At 58.8% G+C, this 26,786-nt stretch overlaps 1 protein-coding gene across 1 annotated transcript in view; it reads left to right on the top strand.

Moving 5' to 3' along the window:
- Window positions 1-26,786, top strand: part of TMEM132C (transmembrane protein 132C) — a 125,008-nt gene that overhangs the window by 41,033 nt on the left and 57,189 nt on the right. Inside the window, exon 2 of the mRNA XM_058656632.1 lies at window positions 6,277-7,174. Coding sequence (XP_058512615.1) covers window positions 6,277-7,174 — 898 coding nt within the window. The remainder of the gene's footprint in view (window positions 1-6,276; window positions 7,175-26,786) is intronic.

Here is a 26,786-nt window from a genome sequence, read left to right as displayed (position 1 = left end):
TTTGTGCTTCTCACAGAATCTGCCCAGCAAGTAAGCTGTAATTGCATTATACACGTGCTGGTGCCTCTCAGGTGAGGTAATGGCCCATCGCAAAAGGTGAGGGGTTTGTGTGTGGGGGGGTATGTCAGCCAGAGCTGGAATAGAAGGAAAGTATGTGGACCTGAATGGAGTGTAAGAGAAAACAGGTGCAGGCTGGGACGGCCTGAGGGTGTGACAGACAGGACAGGGCTTGGGGGCTCTGTGGTCAGGCCGCGGGTAACGAGGTGCCACCACACACAAAGCATCCTTGGTGTGAGCGAGTCCTGTGCCATGCTGCCATGCTGGGTGAAGCCACAGTTGCTGAGGGTAGAATACAGGGCCACAGAGCAGGCTGTGGGAACGAGAGAGCACTTGGCATTCTGGGAGTTGTTTCTGTAAAGCCACTGAGCGCTGTCTCCTGCACACCACCCTGGGCTGTCTCTGTGTGCATGGGCACACTGCCTGTGCCCCAGAACCAGGCAGGGCTCATTCTAGACCCAAACCCAGAGAGGCCAGGAACCTGGCGCTGATCACACCTAGGACGACTCTGTGTGCAGACAGCGTGAGAGTGGGGTGGTCCCTGGTGCTGACCACACCTAGGAGGACCCTGTGTGCAGACAGCGTGAGAGTGGGGTGGTCCCTGGCGCTGACCACACCTAGGAGGACCCTGTGTGCACAGTGTGACAGTGGGGTGGTCCCTGGCGCTGACCTCACCTGGGAGGACCCTGTGTGCGGATAGCGTGAGAGTGGGGTGGTCCCTGGCGCTGACCATACCTGAGAGGATCCTGTGTGCGGATAGCGTGAGAGTGGGGTGGTCCCTGGCGCTGACCATACCTGAGAGGATCCTGTGTGCACAGTGTGACAGTGGGGTGTTCCCTGGCGCTGACCACACCTAGGAGGACTCTGTGTGCACAGTGTGACAGTGGGGTGTTCCCTGGCGCTGACCACACCTAGGAGGACCCTGTGTGCACAGTGTGACAGTGGGGTGGTCCCTGGCGCTGACCACACCTAGGAGGACTCTGTGTGCACAGTGTGACAGTGGGGTAGTCCCTGGCGCTGACCACACCTAGGAGGACCCTGTGTGCACAGTGTGACAGTGGGGTGTTCCCTGGCGCTGACCACACCTAGGAGGACCCTGTGTGCACAGTGTGACAGTGGGGTGGTCCCTGGCGCTGACCACACCTAGGAGGACTCTGTGTGCACAGTGTGACAGTGGGGTGTTCCCTGGCGCTGACCACACCTAGGAGGACTCTGTGTGCACAGTGTGACAGTGGGGTGGTCCCTGGCTTCCTCCTAGCACTTTCCTTTGAACTCTCCTCTGTTGTCCCTTGCCGTGCACCCTCCCATGTGGTGGACAACACTCAGTTGTTGCTGATTTCCACCAAGCACAGAGCTGAATCTTGCACGTGTTTCTGCACTGTGTAGTTTGTGTGTGCATGTAGTTATGGACACACCTCTGTGTGCAGGTCTGTGGGCCTTTGTAAGCCTGTGTGCACGAGGTCATCAGTGTGTAGACCTGTGTGTGTGTGTCCCTGTGTGTAGACCTGTGTGTGTCCCCTGTGTGTAGACCTGAGTGTGTGTGTGTCCCGTGTGTAGACCTGTGTGTGTGTGTGTCCCCTGTGTGTAGACCTGTGTGTAGACCTGTGTGTGTGTGTCCCCTGTGTGTAGACCTGTGTGTGTGTCCCCTGTGTGTAGACCTGTGTGTGTGTGTGTGTCCCCTGTGTGTAGACCTGTGTGTGTGTCACCTGTGTGTAGACCTGTGTGTGTGTGTCCCCTGTGTGTAGACCTGTGAGTGTGTGTGTCCCCTGTGTGTAGACCTGTGTGTGTGTGTCCCCTGTGTGTAGAGCTGTGTGTGTGTGTCCCCTGTGTGTAGACCTGTGTATGGGTGTGTGCTGTGAGGGCTGGTGTGTTTTCAGCCTCCACAGCTGTCTGCTTCCTGCTGGCCCAGTTGTTCCCAAGAGCTGTGACGTGCACCCCGTGGCTCAGCACAGTGTGGGCAGTGGGGCTCATGACTCTCGCCAGCTCCGCCCCTCCTCGCCGTGCAGATCCGGGCCATTTCCCAGGGTGCCTGGGTCTCTGGCTGTGCCCGGACGCAGGGCAAGATAAAGGCAGGTCAGATTAGTGACAGCAAACCTGCCCCTGCCCATCCTGTTCTCACAAATGTCCGTTCAGACGGGGTCTGGCGGCGCGTGCCGGGGGGCTTCCATTCCTGCTCTGCAGTCCCAGGGTGGGCAGGGGGCCAGGCGTGTTTTCAGAGCTGGCCTGAGTGAGTTTTTCCAGATACTTTCTCATAAAGATCCATTATTGCAGGAAAGAACTTGAAGCCCGGGATGGACAATGCTTAGCCATTTTGCTTTTCTGACGTCTCCGGAGTTCTGGGCTTGGAGAAGTCTGGGTATTATAGCCAAGGCCCTAGGTGCAGCAGTGTCTGTGGGTTAGCATGGTGAGGCTTGGTCGACTGGGATGAGAACCCCGTCTCCAGCAGCACTTTTTGGTGCCGTTTCTGGTGCTGCTCAGTTTAGAGACGACAAGAGCCACCAACCACCCACGGAAAACCTCTGGAAGCAAGAGGGATGGGCGCTTGCAAGAAGAGGGAGCTGGGGCAGGTCAGCTGAGCAGCTCTGCCTCCGGCCAGCTGCAGGGTCTGGCCTCAGGGACAAAGCAGGACTCCCAGGCTCGAGCGTGCAGGCCTGCAGTGTGGGGGGTAGCAGGGAGAGCTGGGGTGCCATTGGCAGGTGAGCCCTGCCATGTGGGGTCGCCTCCGTCCAAGGGAGTGGGGTTGACAGCAGTTTAGGACTCAGGGGACTGGAAGGAGAGGAGGGGGAGCAGACCATGGCTCAAAGCAAGACAGACCAGTAGCTGGGGGCCTCCTGGACTGGCTCGCCCCGAGGACCCTGGCCCGGAGTCACTGAACCTTGTCTCCGGCTCCCTTGGGCCGATGGGCCCTTCCCAGGCCTTTCGTGGCTTTCTGTGTGTCTCTGAGAGCTTTGGGGCTTATGCAGAAAAGAGCACTCTAGCCCCTTCCAGGTGCACCTGTACCCCCCACACACCTTGGCATGGCACCTCTCACCTGTGCCTGCCAGCCTTGGTGTGGATGCCCAAGGACCGGCCTGACCCAGTGGAGCTACAGAAGCTCCTGTGCTGTGCAAGCCAGCACCATTTATGAGTGGACGTGAAACGCGGCCGCTCCACAGGCTCCAGACTTTGTAGAGTGTCTGTAATTACGGGAAAGACAATCATGAAAAATCACATGAAAAATCAGCTCTTGACGTGCAGGGAAAAGCCCAGCGCGAGGCAAGGGAGTGCTACTGCTCTTTGTTTCCATGAATTGAGATAAATTGGGCGCTCAGAATTAATGGGAGCGGCCGTCCTCAGTAATGCCGCCATCTGAGGTAGAGGGAGGCACCCTCCCCGCACAGACACAGCCCGATGCCCTCGCCTGGACGCAGCCTGATGTCCCCGACTGGACGTGGCCTGACGCCGCCTGCCCCGCAGACACAGCCCAGTGCTGCCGAGCCGACGCCGCCGAGCAGCACACGTCTCTTGACGTTCTGCTGGAGAGGCTTGTATTATGCAGCCTGATTATCAATCCTGAATCCTGCCTGATTATGCATGCATTTGTTTATTCCTCTCGCTCCCATTTCCAAACTGTGTTGAGGCATCCTAGAAGGGATCAGTAAAGTGGCCCTGATGCCCCGTTCAAGCCGTGAGGAGCCCTGAAGGAAGCACCAGGATGGGCATCTGGTGGACAAGGGATGTGTCTCTGGCAGGGGTTTCCTCTCAACTCAGGGGCAGGAGATGGAGGCCCAGCGGCCAGCCCCAGCCGCTGCCTGTCCTCGTGTGTCTATCTTTCCAGAGTTGGAGAAATCCACGTGCAGTAGGCTGCCTGTGATGTGTGGTATCCTGGGGGAACCCCATCCCTGGATTTGAGCAATGGGTTCTGGATGGAGGAGGGGCGTTAGGGGAGCTACTTCGCCATTCTCCACCTCTGGGGGAATGAGACCCGTGTCCCTGGCCTGTCCCCTGAGCGTGTGGCCACCTCCTCTGAGCCGTCCCAGCAAGCCTCTCCTCGTGGGTGGCCCAGGGCCGAACTTGCAATCCTTGTGTGCTGAACTGTGGTCCGGGAGACTGTGCTGTAGGGTGCTGTGGTTCTCATAGCTCACCATCCTAAGCCGCGAGGTGAGCTAGCGACCTCATAGTGCACAGAGGCATCCAGGAGGGCCACGGTTCTGCGCCTGTGTCTGGCTGGCCCTCTGTGAGTTCGTCGCTGGCTTCAGCTGGGTTTCGGCACCTTGTATTCCCACCAATTGCACCAGGTTGTGGATATCATGTATTCTTTAAATGCAAACCATGTCAATGTTTGTGCATGAACTTCCTGTCACCGAAAGCACACATGACTTCCTAGCTCTGTTCCAAGAGGTACAGGCTCGGCACTGGCTGTTGCCCTACTGGGAAAGGCAACACACATGTTCTCCTCCTGGATGGTGGGGCAAAATCCTGCAGAACCAAGACATTCTTGGCTGTCTAGGACTGTTACAGCTTACAGAAACCCTAGCAGGACTGGGCAGGTGAAGCCCCTCCCCTGAAGCCGCTGAGCAGCCTGGCTAATGCCCATGCTCACAGCCAAAGCCTGCAGCCATGCAACCTGCTACTACAAAGGACCCTCAGATGGGATAAGAGCAAGGAGCTCAGGGTGGGAGGCAGGGGCTCGAGATGGGAGCAAGGGGCTTGGGCTGGGAGCAAGGCTCCGGATGAGGCGTTCTGGTGGGCTCCAGGGCAACAGGAGGCAGGCTGTGTGAGGAGGGCGCAGGGGGGCCAGAGGGAATCACAAGCCCGGGAAAGCGGCTGGCCACTGTGAAGACCCCCATCCAAATCGGAACAAAGGAGTGTGGGTTAACCTGCTGGGCCAGCATGTCTACTGTGCCTGGTGAGCATTTCTCTGGTGCTCAGCATGCTGCCCCATGAGCCCCCGTCCTCCCATTGTCCCTGTCCTCCCTGTCCTCCCTGCCCCCCCATCGTCCTGTCCTCCCTGTCCTGCCGTCCTACATGCCCTCCCCTCCCCATCCCCCCATTCTCCCTGTCCCCCTGTCCCCCTGTCCTCCCTGTCCCACCGTCCTCCCCGTCCCCCGTCCTCCCTGTCTTTCCCCCGTGCTCCCATGGCTCCGTTCTCACACTCATCAAGCCTGCAATTGCTCGTCTTGGAGACTCACAGCTCCTCTGAACCCCTTCTCCTGATTGAGTGGCGTCGGTGAGAGGCATGAAGGCGTTCTCCCATAAAGGGGTATCCTGCCCCGGGAACCCCGTTGGGAGCTGAGCACCTGCTCTTGGCCTGTCGGGAAATTGCAAAGCACACGGTATAATTTCAGGCCAAGGATGTTAGGGATTTGTTCAGAAGTGGTGCTGAAATCAAATAAGCCACTTATAAAGGCAGCTTTTGTTTCATAAGAGGAGACAATGAGCTGAGGGCGGCAGAGACAGCTGCGTCCGGGTGCGTTGGTGAATCAGCGGCAGGAGAGGAATGGACCGTCTGGCTGGTTGCATTCACAGAGGCACAAGCCCTGTCGCAGCAGGATGAGCCACTCAGGCTGTCGCTGCTGCCAAGCAAAGCCATGCTGGCCTCACAGTGCCTGAGGACAGGGGCCACACTGGGGACAGTGTGTGGCAGGGCGTCACCCATGTTCCCATGTTGCTGCAGCCTTGACAACTTCTTGTAACTAATCAACACTGTTGAAATTACAGTAACTCCAGAAGGGACAGGTCCTGGGGGTCAGGGTGCATGTCCATGCTTACAGCTCCTGGTGGGGGGTTGCAGCCTCACCTTTAAAGGAAAAACTGCAGACAAGTGTGGACAGGGAGGAATCGGGACCCCTTAACACAGCCCTGATGATCACCAGAAGTGTCCACACCTGCTTGTTCACGCAGGGGACCCCGGGTTTCTGTTGCCCAGGTCAGAGGCCAGCGGGCAGGGGAACCTGAGGGGAACCAGACACCTGGACTGAGTCCTGGCTGCTGGCTGCCAGCAGTCCCAGGCCCAGGTGTTGGAGAAGGAACCAGCTGATGGGAGACAGAAAGCAGCTTGCTTCAGGCTGCAGGGGGAAGGCAGGGGCCTAGAACTGCATCTGGTCTCCCCCGTGGGTGCACGGTCCCAGCAGGCCGGCCTGCCTAGGCGCCCTAGAGGGAGCGGGAGTGGAGACGCGGGCGACGGGGCCCCAAGTGTGCGCGTCCCCCTAACCCTCGCTCGGTTCTCTCCCACCACAGTGATCGAGGGCCGCGGCGTGCCCGAGGACGTCCAGCGCCTAGCCGCCTCGCCGCCGCCCTACCTGCCCGTGAGCTTCCGCGTGCTGGGCGCCGAGGCCGCCTTCCTGCTGAGGAGCCCGGAGCCCGCGGGGGCCGCGCCGACCCACAACTGCAGCCTGCGCTCGCGCGCCCAGGCCTTCTTCGCCTTCCGCGCGCCGCGGCCGCCGCGGGTCAGCGCCAGCTACGGGCCCTTCGCCGTGGAGAAGGCCGTGCCGCCGGACCTGCTGGCGCGCTCCCACAATGGCGAGCCGGGCCCCGCCTGGAGGCTGCGGGCCTCCGTGCTGCGCGCCCGAGTCTCGGCCAGCCGGCCCCGGCTCCAGGTCCTGTTCCACGTGGCGGGCCGGGCCTGGGGCGAGCCCCGCGCCGGGGAACGGCTGCCCTGCGTGCGGCTCTGGGCCTTCCGCGACGCCCGCCAGCTGCAGGGCGGCTGCCGGCCTGCAGGGCCGCTGGGGCTGTGCGTGGCGCAGCTGGAGCTGCCCGCCGGCTGGTTCGGGCCCGCGGTGGCGGTGGCAGCGACTGCGGGCAGGAGGCGACCTCAGACCCAGGCCGAGGGCGGCTCGGTGGAGCTCTACTACGCAGTGCTGCCCGCGGACGAGCGCGGGGACTGCGCCGCCAGGGACCCACGCCAGGACAACGCCATCCGGCCCGGCAAGGACGTCCCGGGAGAGAGGCCGATGCACCTGCGCAGGATTGGCACCGTGGACCTGTCCCCTGCCCAGGACGGGGCCCAGCTCAGTGCGCTGCGCCTGGACCGTAACGTGGTCGTCTGGCTGCCCTCCAGGCCGGCCAAGCTAGGGGAGGTGGTCACGGCGCACATCACCGTCTCCAGCGATGCCCCCGTGGATTTCTTCATCCTAAGGTAGGCGCCCGCTCTGGGCCCTGGTCATCTCTCGGACCGGCTGGAGGCCAGGGTGGGGGTGGAAAGGGGACTGGGCACAGCCAGTGAAGGCCGGAGCCCTGTGCTCTTCTCATTGGCACTGAGCCACCATCGGGCAGGCAGACCTGGACAGAGCTGAGCAAGGCCCTGGCCGGGAGCAGTTGGTGGCACACAGCAGGTGCTGGGCAAGCCCGGAAGGTGCAGGGTTGGCACGCCTCCCTGCAGGTGTCTGCGCACCGAGAGCCACGGCTGGGCTTGTTTGCCCTGCCTGTGGGGTGTGAGATGTCACCGTAGGGTGTGGGAAGGCCTCTGACCTCGAGTAGAGCTGAGCCTGATGAGAGCCAGAGGTCTCCCCAACCCAGGAGATTAAGGCAAGCAGCCGGGAGCTGGCGAGGGGAAGCCTGGGGGTGATAGCTGGTCAGGGTGCTGCGTGCGGGTGCCAAGGCACCTTGCTCTGCGGGACTGGCCCCGGGACGAATCCGCTTGAAACATCCTGCGGAAACGTGGGTTTGGAAGCTGCCAGTTACACAAGGAGGGACTGTTTGGTTGTTTTCCTGTTCCAGCAGGGGTGAGGTTAGGGTGCTGGCTGAGCCTGAGGTTGTTTTAGAGCAACAGACTTGTGTGTTGCGTGAGTCGCTTGGATAAATACCTTCAAAACAGTGATTTGTACCATTGTGTGTTTCTCGTTGGTAAGATTCTCACAGGAAACTTTAAAAGTTCACCTGTCCCCCTATTCTTTTTCCGTCTTTAAGGTTTCAGTGTGGTCTGGGCCTCTTGCGTCATATGCTGGCCTCCAGGGTTTGCGTCTTGTCCTCCTGGTGACCCTCGCCTGGAGGAAGTGTGTTTGTTTTGCAGGGCACGCTCTTGCCCATGGCGTTGGGTGTGGCGGGTGGCACAGCTACACGCCTTTCGGGTCCTTGGAGGATTCTTGGGGGATTCGGCTTCTGGCGGATTGGGAGTTTCACTATGTGCCGGGCTCCCGTGGGCTCTCCCTGGCCGGCAGGGCAGTGGGTAGGCGCTCGGCGTGCGGAAGGACCGTCGCTGCCCTGCACCTGTGATTACTGAGTCACCACTGTTCACGCACAAGGTGTCATCTTGTTGTGTTTGTGCCTGCCACTGTGGGCAGGGTGCCATGCTGGGCAGGAGAGGGGGCCGGCCTGGGAGGTCCGGGTTTCCTTTGCGGCACATGTCCGTGCTCCCTCGGTATTCTCAGTCATGCTGTCCTGCCTCGGACACCTGGTGGCATCTCTCAGGTGCCATCAGGGTCCGCTTTACCCTCTGAGCTCAGCCGCCTTTCTTCCTCGCAGTGTGCAGGCTCTGCAGGACTGAGCCCTGCCTCCCTGAGTCCAAGGTGTAGATCCTCCCAGCTGCTCGAGGGCTGCAGTCTCTGCTGTCCTCACAGAGACAGCTCAGCAGGCAGAGAATGCTGGCCCCAACATGGGCTGGCCTCGGTGCCCTGGTACCCTCGGCCACAGCTGCAACCTCCTGTCCCTGCATAGGGTAATGAGCATGCAGCGGGCTGGCTGTTAAGCTCATCCCGGGGCACGACCTCCTTCATCAGCCATTGCACTCAGAGTCCTGTCCCCTAGTCCAGAAGGATCTGGAGGTCGCTGATGAGGGATCCAATTTCCAAGCAGATCCCATCCTGCGGCCAGCAGCCCCCCAGCAGCCCATCCTGTGGCCAGCAGCCCCCAACAGCCTAGGCTGGTAGCAAACACATGGACACAGAATGGAATCCGGCTCCAAGATAAGAGAAAGAAACCAGTGCCGTGAGAGCCAAACCCATGGGCAAGTCAGCTTAGTTTGCGAGTGCCCCACATCGTGGCTTTGCAGGTTGCACCCAGCTCCCACATGCGCATGTGGCCCTGTGATGACACAGTGCCTTCTGGGTGGTGGTAGCTGCCATGCCAAGAGCACTGGGTAGTCTGGCAGGCTGGAACCACGTGGTGTTTGCAGTCACCAGTCTCCGCTCCTGCCGCTGCCGTGGGATTCCTGAGTGTCAGAGAGGGGAGCTGCTTGTGTCCGGAGAGCGCAGTTCTTGGTGGAGTGGCAGTCTGGGGCTGAGGACCCCGTGCACCTGTTCCGAGTGCCCTGCACTGGCACGCTGTTGGAGGTCTTCCCGACTCTTCTGTTGAACTCTACTGTTGGACTTCCTGGATTCCTGGAGCACTCCCTGCCTGTCTTCCCAGGCATCGCCCAGGCTTCCAGCGTTGTGCTGGGAAAGGCGACCAAGGGAGACAGGGTGTGTGGTGTCTGGGGGCTGTGTCTGCACCGTGTCCCCCGCCCCTTGGACTCTGCACCTAACCCTTGTCAGTGAGGACTTTGCCTGTCTTCCCTACAGAGCTTTCCACTAGAAACATCTATCCGGCACCGCCTCTGCTGAACACACTGTCCAGCACAAGCTGGGGCCCTCTCTTACCCCTTCTCATTCTGCATGGAGCCCGGAAACAGCATGGACCTGCTTTCCCAGTCTCCCCTCTTCCCTCAGACACTTCAGAGGGAGTTTGCTATGACCAAGTAGACCAGCCCACTCGCCCTGTGCCGGAGGAACGGGGCCTGTTGTCCCAGATTCGCAATCCTGGCTGTTTGTGGATTGTGGTCCCTGCGGGGTGCCTGCACCCTCACGTCCACATGGTGTCGGGTAAGACAGCACACAGACTCCAAGCAGCCCATCCTATGGGGGAGACAGGCCCTGGGAGCCAGGCCTGCATCACGCAGGCCCTTCCGATGCCAGCTCAGACTTGAACTAGACAAGCGGTGCTGCTCCTGTGGCTGAGCAGCCCAGGGCTCGAGGGAGGCTCCTGGGCCTGCATCTGCCCCGTCCATCACAGCCTCCCTGTCGGACATGTCACTGCTGCTAGCCTGCTGTGTGGTAGCCCCTAGTGCTGACCGTGCTGGGCGGGGACAAGTAGGCTGGCCTTTCATTTCCAGAACCATAAATGTGCTGTAATTGAGTTGCTCTGACTTGGTTTGGGCCACATGCCCAACACTAATCTCTTTATAGAGAGCAGCAGATTTAAACAAGATTATTGAGCAGGCTACCCTGCTAGCTGCAAGTGACTGCAGTGCAGACAAGTGGTTTGATAAAAAGAAAATCGAGGAAGAAGGGGAAGCTTTTGCTGTTTTGCTGTCCCCCAGCTGGAGTGTTACGGTGGCGGTGGTCGCGGTCAAGGCCTGCACCTGGCGTCTCCCTCTCTGAGCCCCAGCATCTGTGCGGCAACAGCACTTGTGACAGTTACAGTAGGATTTTAATGCGTGTGTGGTGATTTTATGATTGTGTTACTGTGTATTATCACATGGAATTTTCTGGAACTTAACAGAGATGTTGACAAGCTGCCCTGACTGTGAGCTCTTCTAACAATGAACCCTGTTTCTGGAGCAGCATCTGCACTCTCAGGGAGGAAGGACGATACTGCCTGGGTGCATCCCTTAGTCCCGGCAAGCCGTGGAGCTTGACGAAGCAATGAGTTGATCCCTACTTCCCTGGGATGCTGGGTGATGTCAGGGCCCGTCCTGTGTTACCATGTGTGGGGAGGAAGAGGCTCCTGGTGCTTGGGTGTGGAGGCGAGGGCTGACACCGCATGACCTGCCGCACACAGACCTGCCTCCTGCCCGTTCAGCCTGGCACAGAGTGCTGGTCCGGATGCCATCAGCTGTGCAGGTGAGCTATGGTACATCACCAGGGGGTGCATCGCAAGCACAGGTGAGGACACATGGTCTGTCAGGCTTGGAAGCCTCCGGAGATTCTCCAGGAAGCACTTGTGTTCCTGGGGTGTGTGACGAGCGCCTTGTGGGACCAGAGTAGCTGCCACGACATTGCTTCCAAATGTTTCTCCCACATCTTGGCCGTGAAGACTGCACTGGACTATTGGGACTGAGGGCGATTTTCATGTTTACCAGGGAAGAGGAGCCCACGGGCTAGTCTGAACTTTGCATTTAGCCCATCTCAGGGTCCCTGCTTTCGGCAAGTGACAGACAGAGCCCGGCCTGCCACAGCAGGCACAGGGGCACGCATGAGCCACCGCCCACGGTGTTGGCTGTGCTATTCGTGGGAGCAGGCTCTTAGCTGAGCCGGCCCTCAGACTTGATGGATCGGTGTCAGAGCTTCGCAGACCAACTGCTCAGATGGAGTCCAGCTGACAGCCCAGTGACGCCAGGCTGAGCTGCACCATGGGCCGAGGAGAAGGGTGGTAGGCCGGCTGCAGGTGCTGGAGGGCAGGCTGCCCGCCTTGGCAGGGACCCCCTGGACCACAGAGTCCCAAGAGTCCCCGGGGCGAGCACATGCCGGTCAGGATCCACAGAGCTTTCCCAGGCCAGCGGATCTCCACTTCCGTTCTGCACTTTTCCTTGGTCTGTGACTAGAGTGGACGAGGTCAGTAGCAGGTGGACAAGACCAGGAAACCCTGATGCATAGGAATGGCCTTGGGTTCACACCCCACGTCCCTCTTCCATGCTTCCCCCAGAGTACCAGAGGCACATTTGCTGACCCATGCTCCTGCGGAAGGACGCCGAGTTCCTGTTCATGGTCCACCGCCGTGAGCGCATGGCAAGCAGTGGCCCGCACAGACATGGCATCTGCATCCCACAGCCGCCGCTTGCCTCCCTGGCGTCCCAGTCATCTCATACATCCGTTGATACTGCCTGTGTGCTGCCCACTCAGCACAGAGGCCAGCTAGCCTGAGAGTGGAGGACGCCTGTGGCCCAGGGCGTGGCAGTACCTGGCCGAGGGGAACGGTCAGCTCTATGACAAAACCTTGACATGAGGGTGTGAAAGAGAGCTTAGTTCTGCAGTATTGCGATTCCAGTGGCATCCCTACCTGTGGACTAGGCCAGTGCTGGGCAGCTGTGGCATCCCTACCTGTGGACTAGGCCAGTGCTGGGCAGCTATGGCATCCCTACCTGTGGACTAGGCCAGTGCTGGGCAGCTGTGGCATCCCTACCTGTGGACTAGGCCAGTGCTGGGCAGCTGTGGCATCCCTACCTGTGGACTAGGCCAGTGTTGGGCGGCTGTGGCATCCCTACCTGTGGACTTAGGCCAGTGCTGGGCAGCTGTGGCATCCCTACCTGTGGACTAGGCCAGTGCTGGGCGGCTGTGGCATCCCTACCTGTGGACTTGCTAGGCCAGTGCTGGGCAGCTGTGGCATCCCTACCTGTGGACTTGCTAGGCCAGTGCTGGGCAGCTGTGGCATCCCTACCTGTGGACTTGTTAGGCCAGTGCTGGGCAGCTGTGGCATCCCTACCTGTGGACTTAGGCCAGTGCTGGGCAGCTGTGGCTGGAGGAGTGGTCTGTCATCACTTTGTTCAGCAACTTGACATCGTAGGCACCTGCAGAAACTGAGGGAAGAGGACCGTTCTTTCCTTGGCAGAGCACGGCACGCGTCAGCTGCCGGGCCCAGCATGCCCTGGTTCAGGCCATCTGGGGATGCAGAGGCATCTCTCATCTTTACTGTGGGTAGCTGACGGTTAGGGAGATGGGACCGGGACAAGATTAAATGTGACAGCAATCACGCAGGTGGGTCGGCAGCAGCCGCCTAGATACACAGAGCAGCTTATGCAGCAGGATGAGGGGCTTGGGCCGTCCTCAGGGAAGCGTCGCCTGGGGGGCCACATGCTGTCCCAGCCTCCTGCCGCAGCGGCCACAGCTTGCAGGGGACATGTGTGCTCAATCACTCCCCTTTCTGCGAGAGGTGGGGGGTTGTCTGCCAGCGACTGTGTTCTCTGGGTCCCCGTGAGTGAGAGAATCTCCGTTTCTACAGAGGCTGCCTGCCCCTCCGTCCCCCGCTTTCTGGGCCAGGAGTCATGACTCCCAGCCTTCCGGCCCAGCTGGCCTCACCACCCTGCTTTCTGTGCTGTCTACGACTCAAAGTGTGACGGATTAGCTGCTGTCTCCACTGGCCTTCTTGGGCGCTAACAGCACGGTCAGCTGCAGCAGAATTAGCCAGAGCAGCACCTGCCGCGCTTGTGGGGTGCTCACAGGAACTTCAGCCTCCAGGACTGACCCCACCCTCCCTGGTGTCTGTGGCCAGGGAGGCCTCCTGGGCTGGTGCAGCCAAGGCTGTCCCTGGCCCTGAGTGCCTGGGGCTCGACGGCCTCCAGCAAGCACGTCGCCGCATCTGGAACTGGCCCAAAAGCTCTGCCTGTAATGGAGTCAGTGGTGATAAAACGTCCCCATCAGAGGATGTGACATTCTCCTAGAATGTTCTGTCTTCCAATACAGTCAAGCCCCATGTTTATAGAACATGAGAGGATCATGAAACTCCAGAGAAATACAATTAAGTCACAGTGAACACGCGATGGCCCCTCTCTGGTAAGGCCGCCTTCTGCTGGATGTCCTTATCCCTCGTTCCATAAGGAGCTAAGCAAAGCAGAACTGGGAGATGGGTCAGTGAGTGGTCAGAATTGTCTGTCCTCCGAGCTGTGCTTAGGTCCTGTTATCTGCGGCTGGGCTGCAGGAGTCTGCCCAGGATGGGGATGTGCCAGAGAAATTAGACTGTGGGTCACTGTGTGGGCGGGGCTTACCCCATCCTCCCGAGGTCAACCTTGTTTGTAGAGCCCAGCGCTTGGACTCAGACGTTCTGGGTCCCGGCCGTGAGGGATGCGGGTTGGCCAGCCTGTGCAGGCACAGCTGGGCCTCAGGATGCAGGACTTCCAGGGCCAACCAGAGCTAGGCACCCCCTGCTCAGTGAGAAAGCCTAGCTCCTGATGCTGGAAGTCCCACATTTTGGGAGTCCCTTTTTTGGGGACTTGCCCACCCTTGTCCAGTTCTCCTGGCTGAACCAGCTGTTTAGCAAGTGTCTGCAGTCGGACCTCGGTGGCAGCCGTCAGAGCAGATGGACGGGTCAGTGCACGAGTAGATAAGCTCTGAGGCCTTGCGGGCTGCGCGGCCACCTCTATCCGTGCCCATATGGCATCTCCGCCTTCATTCGGCTGGGGCTGTCCTCGAGGGGGCCCAACGAGGCGTAGGCCGCCCTTGCAAAGCCACGTGGTGAGACGCAGCCGCTGTCAAGGCCAAGGCCCTGCTGGCTCCTCCCCGCCTTGCCTCTGCACACTGATGCATGGCTGCTTTTTAGCAGGTGGCCCACGAGGTGGGCACGTGGATGACAGGCGCATGGGGTGCACACACAAGGAACAGAGCCTAGAGCTGGGGGAGAGGCCTCTGTGCCCCCGCGGGTAGTGTTGGCAGAGACAATCCAAGCCAACATGAGTCCCGTGGAGGATGCTGGGCAGTGCATGGGCTGACGGCGCAGGGCCTCGGGAGGCTGGGGCGCAGCCTGCTGCTGTGTGAGTCGGGCTCTGTGCTCTCCCGTCCAGTGCTCAGATTCCGCTAAGAGGTTGCTCACTGGACACCTGTGGCAATCTTGGAGAAGAGGGCAGGGGGGGAGTGCTTTCCTTCACGGTCCTGGTACTTGGGCCATCATCAGCTGCCTTCCCAAGCTCATTAGCAGGCCACAGGACCAGAAGTAGACAGTCTGCGACTCGGCCATTGCTCTGATATGGGATGCTGTCATCACTGGCAGCAGCTTAACCCTCTGTGCCACAACGTAAAGACTCTAGAATTTGTCTTATAGCAAGCCGCTTACAGCAGCCCACAGGTCGTTCCCCCATAGGAACTGGCCGTCACCAGAGAAGGAAGTGGATCTGTGGCTTTAAGACATGCTTGTGGGATCGCGTGATGTCCTGATGCATAGACACCAGTTATCTGTAGGGATGGCCGGTTTCTCCAGTATAAATACTTTCCCCGTGGCCCACTTCATGTTACTAGCAGAAGTCCTGGGCTGCAGTCTTCTCGAGTGCTCAGCAATGGGCCTGCCGGCCGTGGGGGACACGCGGGTGGAGTTCTGGCTGCTGTCTTGGCTTGGCCCAGCCCTCACTGTGGTAGCCACTTGGGGATATACCAGCAGATGCAAAACGTTTCGTATCTGACTCTCCCGCTCTCTCCTGCAGCCCATAATTGCTTCTCAGACAAACAGATACATCTTTTTTAAAAAGGTGACTGAGCTGAGGACACCAGTTACTAACGACAGTTTATCAAGAACTTGCTCAGTGCCAGGCTCTGCTGTCACTGCTTTCCGCAGGTTGTCCGCTCAGTGAGTCCCTCAAAGGCCGGCTCACCTGCTTGTCGTCGTTGCCTTAGCCTGTGGTTCAGAGCAGGTTGTCGCTGTCCCAGAGTCACGCATGGAGCTGCTCCCATGGAGGGGGCCAGGAGCTCAAGCTGCTTTTCCAGCCCGTTAGCAGGGCGCTGGATCGCAAGTGGAGCAGGCATCCGTGTGGGACACTGGCACTACAGCCGGCAGCTTTACCCACTGTTCAGCAGTGCTGGTCCCGTTCATGCAGCTTTTTGTATAGCAGACCACTTTGAGATCCAGGGTCTTAGAGCAGCGACTCCTGCGCTGGCCGAGTCTTTGGGTCTGTGGCAGTGCTGGGTTCTGCTGGGGTGGTGGTTCAGCCCTTGGCTGGTTGGCTGGTGGCACTGCTGCTGCTGGTGGATGGCTGGGCTTGGGGTGGGTGTGTCTCTTGGTCTAATGGTTAGAATTAGGATGGAACTGCTTTTTCCACCCTCTTGGCTAGATGGACTACAAGCCTGACCCAAGTTCTGGGAATGGGGAAATAGATCCTGTTTCTGAAGAGGACAGCTTGAAAGCCCATTAGTAAGGGCTTGGATCCAGCCAAGGGAAATGTGCCACTTTTGGAATCCACCACGAGGCATAATGACCCATTCCTAGATCCCCAGCCCAGAGGCTGAGCTGCAGTCCAGGGACTTAAAGTAGCAGAGTGTCTCGAAACTTAGGACATTTTGTTGAAGACTCTGCCCCTTTGACTTTCTGTTCAAAACGAGAGGCTCTGAAAATAAAGCCTCTTTTACGCTCAAAGTGTTTGGCACCGAGGAGGGACTCCTTTGGGGCCGTTGTGCCTCCGCTCAGCAGCGCCCCGCCGTCCACTGCCGCCCACAGGCTTCCAGAGGAGCCCAGCTCGCTGCCCCATCACCGCGGTCCTGGGGGGCGTTTCCGTTTAGAGTCCCTCTTTTTGCACCTCGGCACTTACGCCATCCACTTCATTAAGTTAATCGTGTTAACTTGCTCGCTGTTAGAGCCTAGTAGACCATACAGCCTCTGATGAGTCCCTGCTGTGGGTCTCCTTACAGCCAGTTAGGGCGCTGCTCCACTTGGGTGGTGGGGTACTCTGAGGTCACAAGTGCTGGGTCGGGGGGAGGGACTCGACTCTGAGGTCACAGATGCTGGGGCGGGGTGAGAGGCTCTCGGGTCACAGTCCTGAGTGTTAGAGAGGCCTGGAAGGAGTTTGCTACAAGTGCTGGAGCAAAGCTGCTATGGAGAGTGGCCATGCTGACCACGGCAAAGGGCACCTGCCGCAGGTGGTCCCTGAGCCCTCAGAAGGGGCCTGGAGATGTTAGAATGTCTGTGTGGCTCTGGCTGTGTCAGAGCCCTGGCCTGAACCCTTGACTGCGAGCTCTTAGCATGAAAGCAGCCCCTGTGTGCTTGGAGCTGCCCAGAGAATGCCCCTGCCAGAGGAGGGTGCTGTGCCCCCTCACCAGCTAAGAGGTCACCACCTGTGATGCCTCATAAAGATGGCAGACCAGGGAGGCGCCCTGTGCTGGGCGGGTCTCTGGCACAAGCATGAGACGCGTGCCCTGGACGCAGGCTGGATCCTGCCTGCTGCCCAGATGAGATTTTGCTGTGTAAAAGGGAAAATGTTAGCTTATCAAACTGCTGATACCAGCGGAAGAACACAGGCCACGTTTCTGTAACAAGCAAGTGGGGACGCATTTGAGTTACAGAAGAACATCACATGAACGATGAGCTGGACAGAGCAGACGTGGCCAAGTGGGCAGGGCGGTCCTGAGTCGCGCCGGGCTGCGGCAGACGCGCCTCCGGAGCGCGGAGGGCTGAGGCCGACCTCTGTCTTCCTCTGCTGTTTTTTCCTGAACAGACGCACATGCCTGCGAACATGGAATCTTGTCCTTCAGACCTCTGTGCGGCCGAGTGAACTCCCTTCTTGTTTCATTTGGTGTCTCTTGTTTTTATTTGGAAGTAAGCCGAAAACATGAATATTCATGATGCTGTTAAACAGGACTTTTATTGAAGGCAGCAGTGGATTCTGAGTTGTTTCTGTGCGGCTCTCCAGGCCAAGCAAAAGCCCTTTCAAGAGTCAGGACCAGAGATTTGAACGGTTTGCTGTTGATTTTTGTTAAAAATGTCACTGTTTGGTAGCTAAGGTGTCATCTTTTTTGGAAAAAATGCAAATGGAAGTGTGTGATGTTTCCACCCACAAGCCTCTGGCAGAGGGAAGAGGAAATGGGGGCGAAACGGGGAGGCTGCAAGAAAAAGAAAAGCCAAATTAGCACCTCAGGTCAAAACTTTACCCTCGGTTGCTCAGTGTCCGGGGCTGTCTGAGTCCTCGCCGTGTCCTCAGGATGTCAGTCCCACCTGCCAGCTGGGCAGGAACAGGGCCGCCCGCTCCGCGAGCTGGGTAACCCACGTGTTCCGCTCCCTGTGCCTCCCAGCCATCCAGGGCTGCCCATTCTTCATGAGACCTGTTGTTAACTTGGCAGAATATAAATGCACCATCCGGAATGTTCTGCGACGCGGGCTGAAATACGAAGGGGCGTGAGCGGCTCACTTTGGGTCTGCACAAACAATATTGATCGATGAAAAAGAACTGCCCAGGAGAGTCCTGGTAATCAAGCATGTTTCCTCCTGATTGGTGGGTGAGCTCAGAGCTTTGAGCTACAGGTCGTTAATGTGTGCATTCATTCTCCTAGACAATAAATATTTATTAAACTCCTATTAAGTAGGCTCTCTCTACCTGAGCCACAAGGCGTTAGGATATGCATTCATTCTGTTAGACAATAAGCATTAGCTAAGCTCCCACGAGTGCCACAGTGTCTCTGTGCACTGGCAGCAGAGGTGCTCGGCGTGCGGCACTGACCTGTGAGGGGGATGAGCCACCATCACACAGTGCCCGTTGTCACCTGGCAATTCTTGTGCAGTTGCGTTGGTTTTGTGGGGTTTGCCCAGAGCTGCCAGGGACAGCAGGCATTGAAGCTGCTCCTCCAGCGAGGACACGCAGCAGTGTGGGCAGTGTGCACTGCAGAGTTTCAGGGGCCAGGCCGGGCAGCCTGGCAGATAAGCATACAAGGCAGCCAGTGAACCAAGGGGCTCAGGGGCACTCGACAGCACTGTCCCCTCATGCTTGGCCATGATGGACACTCTCCTCTAATTGCCTTGTTTGATAAATTAAACAAGATACTGGTGGCTTGCAAGAACAATGGTAGAACAGCAGTTGCCAAGAAATTCATATTCCTAGCAAAAGTGCCAAGTCGTCCTGTCCGACAGAGTGAAGGCCGACTGGGTGTTGGCTCGGGCCGCCGCCTACATGGCTGAAGTACTTCGCGAGGTGGCTCATCACAGAACGGTGGAATGCCAGAGGGGCCGAGTTTTGTTTTGTTGTTTTCTCCTGTTTGGTGTCTGGAGCAGAGCTGACCCACGGCGGCCTCTCTGGCGAGCAGGCGGTGAGGGTCAGCTTCCTGCATGGGGCTGACATGACGACAGTGAGGGACGTGGGGTCTGCAGCCTGGGGCAACCTTGGAACGTGTGCCAGGTTTTTCCGGTCCTGTGCTTCCTGGGTGTCGCCAGCATGCTGTGAGGAAGGGCAGGGAACGTGGAGACGGACGCTCAGCTCATGGTGAGGGCAGTGAGTGTACCCTCCGCTCTGCCAGCATTGCGCTTCCCCGCTGCCTGCGTCCTCTGGCCAGCTGCTCACTCGTGCAGATGCTGTTCCTGCCCAGGGCACGGAGCCACCTTCACGAGGCTGCTGTCCAGCAGAGGACAGACACATCAGTACGTAAATGTACATCCGGCAGTCTGCGGTCAGGTAGACATTCCTAGTTGGGACACAACCTCAGAAAGTCAGCTGGGAAGGGTACATTCGGGACTAGGGACCTGTCAGGATGCTCAAAGGCTCAGCATGGTGCACGTGGGGCTTTGTGCTTGTCAGCGTGCGTTGTGTCTGTGTGCAGATGCACACACGTGGTTATTTGTGTCCAAAACTCACTTCTAGGTGGCGAGCTGGTCTTTCCCACCTCCCTCCTGCTGGCAGCCTCCAGGCTGATCGCAGAGCTCACCAACAGCTTGCAGCCTGTTTGGGAAGTGTGAATCTGACGTTGCTGAAGCAGACCAGCTCCAAAGGCCAGAGCAGAGGGTGCTTGGCAGGTGCCAGCTGGGCCAGTGGCCATCCTCTTTGTTTCTGCAGGGCGACGCACATGGGAAGGGCCAGCGACTGATGCAGGGCAGGTGGCATCCTGGGGCATCCTGGGTATGAAGGGACGACTTCTGACTGGTGAGCACCGGGAGCCGGCTCGCGAGTCTCCAAGCTTTCAGTCCGGCTGCCCGATGTCCCCTTGGCTCTTGAATGTGGCAGTGGCCAAGGGTCTGCTAAGGACTTGTTAATCACCTACTTCTCTCTGACCTCCTGGTTTGTGTGTGAGAACGACCGATTGGGCAGGACAAAGGGGGACAGCATGTGGGGCAGTAATGGTCAGCCACCGTTCCTCTGGGGCCAGCATGGTGCACAGTTAGACCCGCACCTGCAGTGCCAGCCCTCCAGAGCGGCATGCATTTGACTGTTGGATACTCCACTCCCAGGTCAGCTCCCTGCTAGTGCACCTGGGAAGGCAGCAGAAGGTGGCCCAAGTACTTGGCCTCTTGCCACCCACTTGGGAGACCCGGAAAAAGCTCCTGGCTTTGGCCTCACCCCCACCCCACAGTCATTGTAGCCATTTGGAGGAGTGAACCAGGCTGGAAGATCTCTTTCTGTCTGCTTGAATCTCCCTTCATCTGTGTAACTCTGCCTCTTAAATACATATAATAAGTTCTTTTAAAAAAATGCAGGCAGATCCTGCTGACTGCACAAGCTGCACACAGACAGATGTGCTGGGAGTGAGCAATGTAGGCTCAGTCAACGCTCAGAGGAGAGAGCCAAGGAGTCAGTGATCGCTGTCACAGGTTGCCACCGACGGGTGTGGCTTGCCCCCTGACCTGGCACCCGCACCTGTCCCGCTCTCCACACACCATGCTGGGGTGAGTTGCAGGAACCCTCTGAGGCAGCGTTCTCGGCCTCTGCGGTTCATGAGCTGCAGGGAGCAGCTCTTCTGGGGCTGCACAGGCGGGGCTGCTTGCACCGTGCAGATGCGTGGCAGCACGCCCAGGCGCCACCCAGCGAAGCCCCTGGGCAGGAGCCGGAGTGTCTGTAGATGACGCCACAGCTCCGGGCCAGGCTGGGGCGGGGCAGTGTCCCGCTTTAGGCGCCTTACCCTGGCTGTATTCTTGGTCTCCCCTGCCACAGCGTGCTGAAAGGACAGGCTTGAAGAATGAATCCAGAGTGCGGCCTGGAGCCCTCCTCCATGGGGCTGGCTGGGGTGAGGCGGTGGCTGGGCCTCTGCAGATCAACCAGCCTCCTCCAGTTTCTGCTGACTGCGGCCAACCCTGTGCCCACACTGCGCCCTTCCTCACGTGGTCTGTGCTCTGTAGCCATGGGGACACTTGTTATTGGATTAAGGACCTGCAGATAAGGCAGGAGATGCATCCTGGAATCTTAAGTGACTTAGATCACTGTTCCAGGATGTGGGTGTGTCCTTCGGGAGCCACTCCTGATAACCTGCTGACGGACAGCCCAGGTCACATTGAGTCCCCGGTGATGGGTGACTGCCCCTGCTGAAGGCTTCGTCTGCCCAGCACTAAGACACGCCCCTACACCCCACCCCTGGCGCCTGGTTCCGCAAGCCAGGCGGGACCTGGAGATCTGCATTGCTAGGAAATGAGCAGGGGCAGCTGGTGTTCTCATACAGGGCTCACTCAGAGACCATGGCCCGGCTGGTGTGGTCCTTTCTACAGGAGGGGACCCCAGACACTCCGGGCTCCCCGACAACTGCTGCCTGTTCCTATCTCCCCAGATCCTCTGGTCTATTCTTGGGCCCACCTGTGGGAGCCTCAGGGACACGGAGTCACCCACCTCCCATTATGGGGTGGAACGATTTATTTTTCAGCAAATTTGCATTACAGTGCTTCTTCCATGTGAAGGGTCAGAGAAGAGAGCGGCTCAGCCAGTGCTGACACGGAGCTGCAGGGAGCAGCCCTTCTGAGGCGGCGCCGTGCCAGCAAGCCCCGCCACCCTGCAGGGTGGTTGCAGTATCACCTGGGTGGCCACTCCACGCCACCCCTGGTGTTTTTGGTTCTGAGCTCCCAAATCATGGCAGAGCTGTCTCTGAACAGCGGCCCCTATAAGCAAAGCTCTCTCTGACAGTGGCCTCTGACAGTGGCCTGTGGCAGGCTTCACTATGGCCTCTGACAGCGGCCTGTTGCAAGCTTCGCCGTGGCCTCTGACAGTGGCCTGTTGCAGGCTTCGCTGTGGCCTCTGACAGCGGCCTGTTGCACAGGCTTCGCTGTGGCCTCTGACAGCGGCCTGTTGCAGGCTTCGCCGTGGCCTCTGACAGCGGCCTGTTGCACAGGCTTCGCTGTGGCCTCTGACAGTGGCCTGTTGCAGGCTTCGCCGTGGCCTCTGTGACAGTGGTGGCTGCATAGGCTGTCATCAGGAGTCAGTCCCACACAGTCGCCTTTTGCAGTAACAGGAGCTTGGAGGGAGGCGACAGGCACCACCGTGACTTGGGTTGGCGGGTGTGAGTGCTGGTAATCACTCCCGATGTTCTGGAATGGTCTGCCCTGCAGACTGCACGCTACCCAGCAGGGTATGTGGCGGGTTCATGGCCCACCTTGACATGAGCCAATTGTGCTGCTGGAGCTGAGGGCATTTGATGGTGCCTGCCAGCCCTGGCTTCCTAGCTAGGGGCTTTCACCTTGCTTCTCGCATGCCCAAGTCCATGCTGATGAGCCACACCTGTGCATCAGCTAGAGCCTCCCTTTCGTGTTGTCTCAGTCACATTTTTTTCCTAGTAACATTTAGCTTCTTGCTTATGGTTTTATTAAGCTTCCTCAAAAGTCAGTCGGGGCAGAGTAGTGGTGTGGTTGGATAAGCTGCAGCCTGCACACCACCATCCCACACATGCGCTTCTGGGAGTCCTGGCTGCCCCACTGCTGATCTGGCTCTCTGCTGATGCCCTTGGAGAGCAGCAGACCCTGGCCCAATGCTGGGGTTGCCGCCAGTGGTGACAGACGCGGATGAAGCTGTAGCCGTTCACCTGGCCCGGCCCAGGCGGCCATCTGGGGGTGGATCAGTAATGGAACATCTCTCTAACTCTGCCTTTCAGGTGAAGAACAAATCTCTTTTAGAAATAAAAAATGAAGTCAGCTGATGTGGCTGTTCGCTCCTGCCGTGTAGCAGGACCCCCATACCCCGGTGGCCACAACAGCTTTCTGTCGGTGTGGAGTCACTCGGGGCGGGTAGGTGTCTGGCGAGCCTGCACTGCACAGGGAGTTCTCACTGCACTGCTCGTCCCTGTGGGGCTCACACACACCAGCAGGTGGCCGTGCCCCGCACTGCGGCAGCTTCTGCCTTGCCCTGGGCCAGCTAGTCGTCTCCAGCAATAGCAGAGCACCCCAGAGCTTGCCAGTGGCACACGGCCATGCCCTGTCTCATCCACAGTTGGCGTTCACAGAGGCTGGAGATGATGGTGGGCCTGGGGGAGAGCTGGGCATGGCAGTGGATGACCCAGGAACTGCCAGAAGCCTCTGAGTCCCTGAGCAGGGAGTGCCCCATGGCTGCCTTCGGCACACGCTCTCTGCACCCAACAGGTGAGGCTGCGTGCTGGGAGACGTAGTGCAGTGTGCCGTGTCCTGTAACACCTGTGCCCAGAGCCGCGCGCACGCGGGTGCTGATGAGTCCCCATTCAGTGTGATTGGGCTGCGTCTCCAGCCTCACTGTAGCCACCAGCTGTTGATGGAAAAACACTGATTGTTGGTTTTCATTTTTAGCTTTTTTTTCTCTCTCTGCGCACACCCTTCTGTTAGAGAATCAGTCATTGTGGGAGGGCACGGTGTCTCCCTGCGCAGCAGGAGGCCAGGACTGACCTCCTTTGAGGGAGGCGCTTCACCCATGGGTCATCCCAGATGGCCTCTGCTTCTGTCCATCTGTCCTTTCAGGCTGGCACCTGTGCCACCTCCTAGCTCAGAGTTCTGACAGGGACAGAGGAGTTGCCTCTGGGGCCTGGCAAGAGCTCATATGCACCTGCTTGCTCAGTGGGGTCAACTCCCCGCAGGCACAGAGGTGGCACGATGGTGGGCACTGTGTTTAGGGCGCTTGCCTGGGGAGTGCCTAGTACCAGCTGACCAGTTTCCACTTTTGTCTGGGTGTCTGAACCTGCATCTTGGTAAGTTGGGAAGAGACTGAGTCAAGGCAATGTGGCAGCATTACACAGTCGAAGTCAAAGCATTGTGTGTCCAAGCGCAGGAGGCAGTGCGCATGGCTCCCTGGGAAGCAGGGCCAGGGAGCCGAGTCTGCCAGGCCACCTGCTTTCCTGTACCGTCTGCAAGATATGAATGTTTATAAAATGTTTTTGATGATTGAGAAAGAAAATATTTTGGGACACGTGCACGCTACACAAAAATCCAAATGTTCTGCTATAAATGAGGCTTTATCGGAGCACAGCCGTGTTCATGTCTGTGTGCGTTGTGGCTGACGTCGCCCTGTGAGAGAGCAGTCGCGGTGAAGACCACGGGGCCTCGGACACGGGAACTGCTCCCGGCCCCCACGGCAGAGAGGCCTGGCCTCCGCTGGGCCCCGGCTCTGCCTGTGTTCGGGAATGACGGGGAACATGTCTGTGTGGGGGATGTTGTGGGAACGGCAGGTGCAGGGCACGGCCTCACACGGAGGTAAGCATCTTCTGCCGCGAATGAGGCCTCTGCCTGGCCTGTGTGCAGGAGGCCTCGGTGGGCGTGGCCGGGCCGGTGGGCGTGGCCGGGCCGATGGGCACAGGTGGCCAGGCCGGTGGGCGTGGCCGGGCCAGTGGGCACAGGTGGCCTCTGTGAGCATTGCATTGGCACCTTCCTTCCTGCACAAGGACAGTCATGACCCTGCGAGTCAGATGGGGTCAAGGAATTCCCATCAGAGCCCTCTGCCAGCTTGCTGCCAGCAGTAAGTGCCCTTGGCCCAGCCCAAAGCAGAACCAGCACAGGTGTGCACGTGTGTTTGTGTGTAATGTGTGTGCGTATGTTTTGTGTGTAAATATGTGCACATGTACAGATGCATTATATGTGAGAGTGTGTGCATGCTTTTCTGTATATGCATGTAGACATGTGTGTGGATTATGTGCGTATAGTGTGTTGAGGCGGGGGCAGTAGGGCCTGCCCTTGCCTGGGTTACACACCTGCTCATTGGCGAGCTGGCACCCTAACCCTGATGGAAATGGGCAGCCAGCTGAGCTGTGCCATGGGAGGGAACTCCCAGCAGGGTGAGCAAAGCCCCGATTGCATGCTTGGTGAGCCCTGGGTAGCCACGTGCTCTCACGGCCGGGGCCTTGCAGGCAGGACTCACAAAGTTCATGAAATCTGTGTCAGGTTGACTTTCAACATGCTGATATTGTTTGGCCCCAAGGCTGCCTCCAACTCCACATGGACTTAGCCCCCGGTGAGCTCACCGGTGCTTGGAGACAGTTGTTGGAGGCCACTGTGGGGTGGGAGGGGTGCCAGTGGAACCCCTGGGAGGAGAGGTGCAGGACAGCCCCTGGAGCCAGGGACACCCCTCCCTGGACGCCGATGGAACCGAGCGGGAGGAGCTGCGGGGCTGCAGCAGCCGCTCCGTCTCAGGCCTTCGGAAGACCACTGGCAGGCGTCCTGAGCGTGGGAGCCATTTCTCCCCTCACGGCCGTCACGCAGGGCCCTAGTCATGGACTGACATGGGGGTGGGTGGAGATTTCTTCCATGGCGCTCCTGCTCATTTAGAGTCTCGTCCTCTGGCCGTCTTAACAGCAGCTCTACATCATGTTCATAGCCTGCAGCACTTCAGGGTTAGCCTCTGAGACATCAAGTCGGGAAAAAATGCCCTCTCCCCTGATCGCATTCAGAAAACAGGGATGGAACAGGTTGGGCGGCGCCTTGTAGACACGGGTGCTGCAGTGCTGCGTCCCCACCTGCAAGTCCTCACCTGCAAGTCCTCACCTGCAAGTCCTCACCTAGACTCCGGTCAGGCGGCTGTGGCACGGCGGCCCCCGTGAGCCCGGGAGGCTGTCTCACGCTGCGCACTTAGAACAAAGCATCTCTATTTTCCAGTGCTCATCCCCTTGTCTCCCGCCCTCAGCGGCCTTGTCTGACTTTGAGAAGTGACACACGATTCAGATAGTCCTGTTCCTGAGTTCTCAAGACCGTGTGGTAAGACAAGGCCTGAAGAAATCTAGTTTCTCAAGTGTAAGCGTAATTAAGGGAGCCCCCGGAGCCAGACACCGAGAGTGAAAATAAATGGAATGGAAATTGACACAACATGCAAGGAAGGAGGAGCAGAGCCGACCTGGCGGGAGCTTTGGACAGGATCAGCCTCTCTGGCCTCGGCGATCCAGGCGACGGTCGGTCCTCATCTCAGTGTCAAGGTCACATGCCACTCGTCTGCAGAGAAATGTGTGACACCTGCCGGTTCCCCAGAATGTGTTTTTAGGTGATTCATACATGTGAACATGTGTGTACACACGCCAACACACACCTTCACACCAGCACAATAGTGGCTTAGCGCGCTGTGCCACGATGCTGGTCCCAAGCATTTATGTATTTTTTGGTAAGGCAGAAAAAGAGGGAGAGATTTTCCCCACTCCACAAATGGCTGTGCCAGCTAAAGCCAGGACCCAGGGAATGCATCTGGGTCTCCCACATGGGTAGCAGGGATCCACCCACTCGAGCCATCTCCGGTCCCGGGACCTGCATCCGCCAGCAGCAGTCAGGAGCCGGAGTTGGAACTCCAGCCAGGCACTGGTCGGGGAGGTGGGTCTCCACCACCGAGTCCCGTGCCCGCCCGCCAGGCCTCCTGGCAGCAACACCCCTCGGGTCTGCGACCGCTCCTGCTCAGGACCTGTGCCAGGCGCCTCGCTGCTTGTACTCATTCCGTCCCAGCCACAGCAAGCCTTCCAGTCAGAACACCAGAGATGCACTCAGGGGACAAGGCTTGGTGCAGAGGAGAGATTCCTGCCCAAAGACTGAACTCTTGAGCCTGCCACCCTCCTGCTCGTGCCAGAGGAAGCTTGGCAGGACGGCAACAGCACGGGCCGCTGCAAGGACACCTGTTGTCCCAGCCAAAGGACTTCAGATGGACTCAGCCAACTTGCTGTCTGTGGTCAGAATAACACAAGCTTGGAGGTTGCCCAGTTTGGGCAACTTGGTAAGTTCAGAATTAGGAATGGATTCTGCCTGTGAGTTTTGCTTCAGACAGCTGGCCTCAGTCCCAGCAGGGTCAGCTGCCTGGCTGCCCCAGCACAGCGAGCGTCTGACGGAGGTAAGTCCTTCTCAGCTGACACCCAAGTACCCCCGCCTGAGACACAGGCACACGGCTGCGGGTGCCTGAGCAGCTTGGCAGAAGCCGCCGTCCCAGAGACTTTGCCCTGCGGCCTGCACCTGCCTGGCATCACCCCAGCTGCTCATGTGCTCGA

This window comes from Ochotona princeps, chromosome 29, assembly GCF_030435755.1.
Source record: "Ochotona princeps isolate mOchPri1 chromosome 29, mOchPri1.hap1, whole genome shotgun sequence".
NCBI lineage: Eukaryota > Metazoa > Chordata > Mammalia > Lagomorpha > Ochotonidae > Ochotona > Ochotona princeps.
Note: the sequence above shows the minus strand (reverse complement) of the source record. Positions and strands in the feature narration are given on the sequence as shown.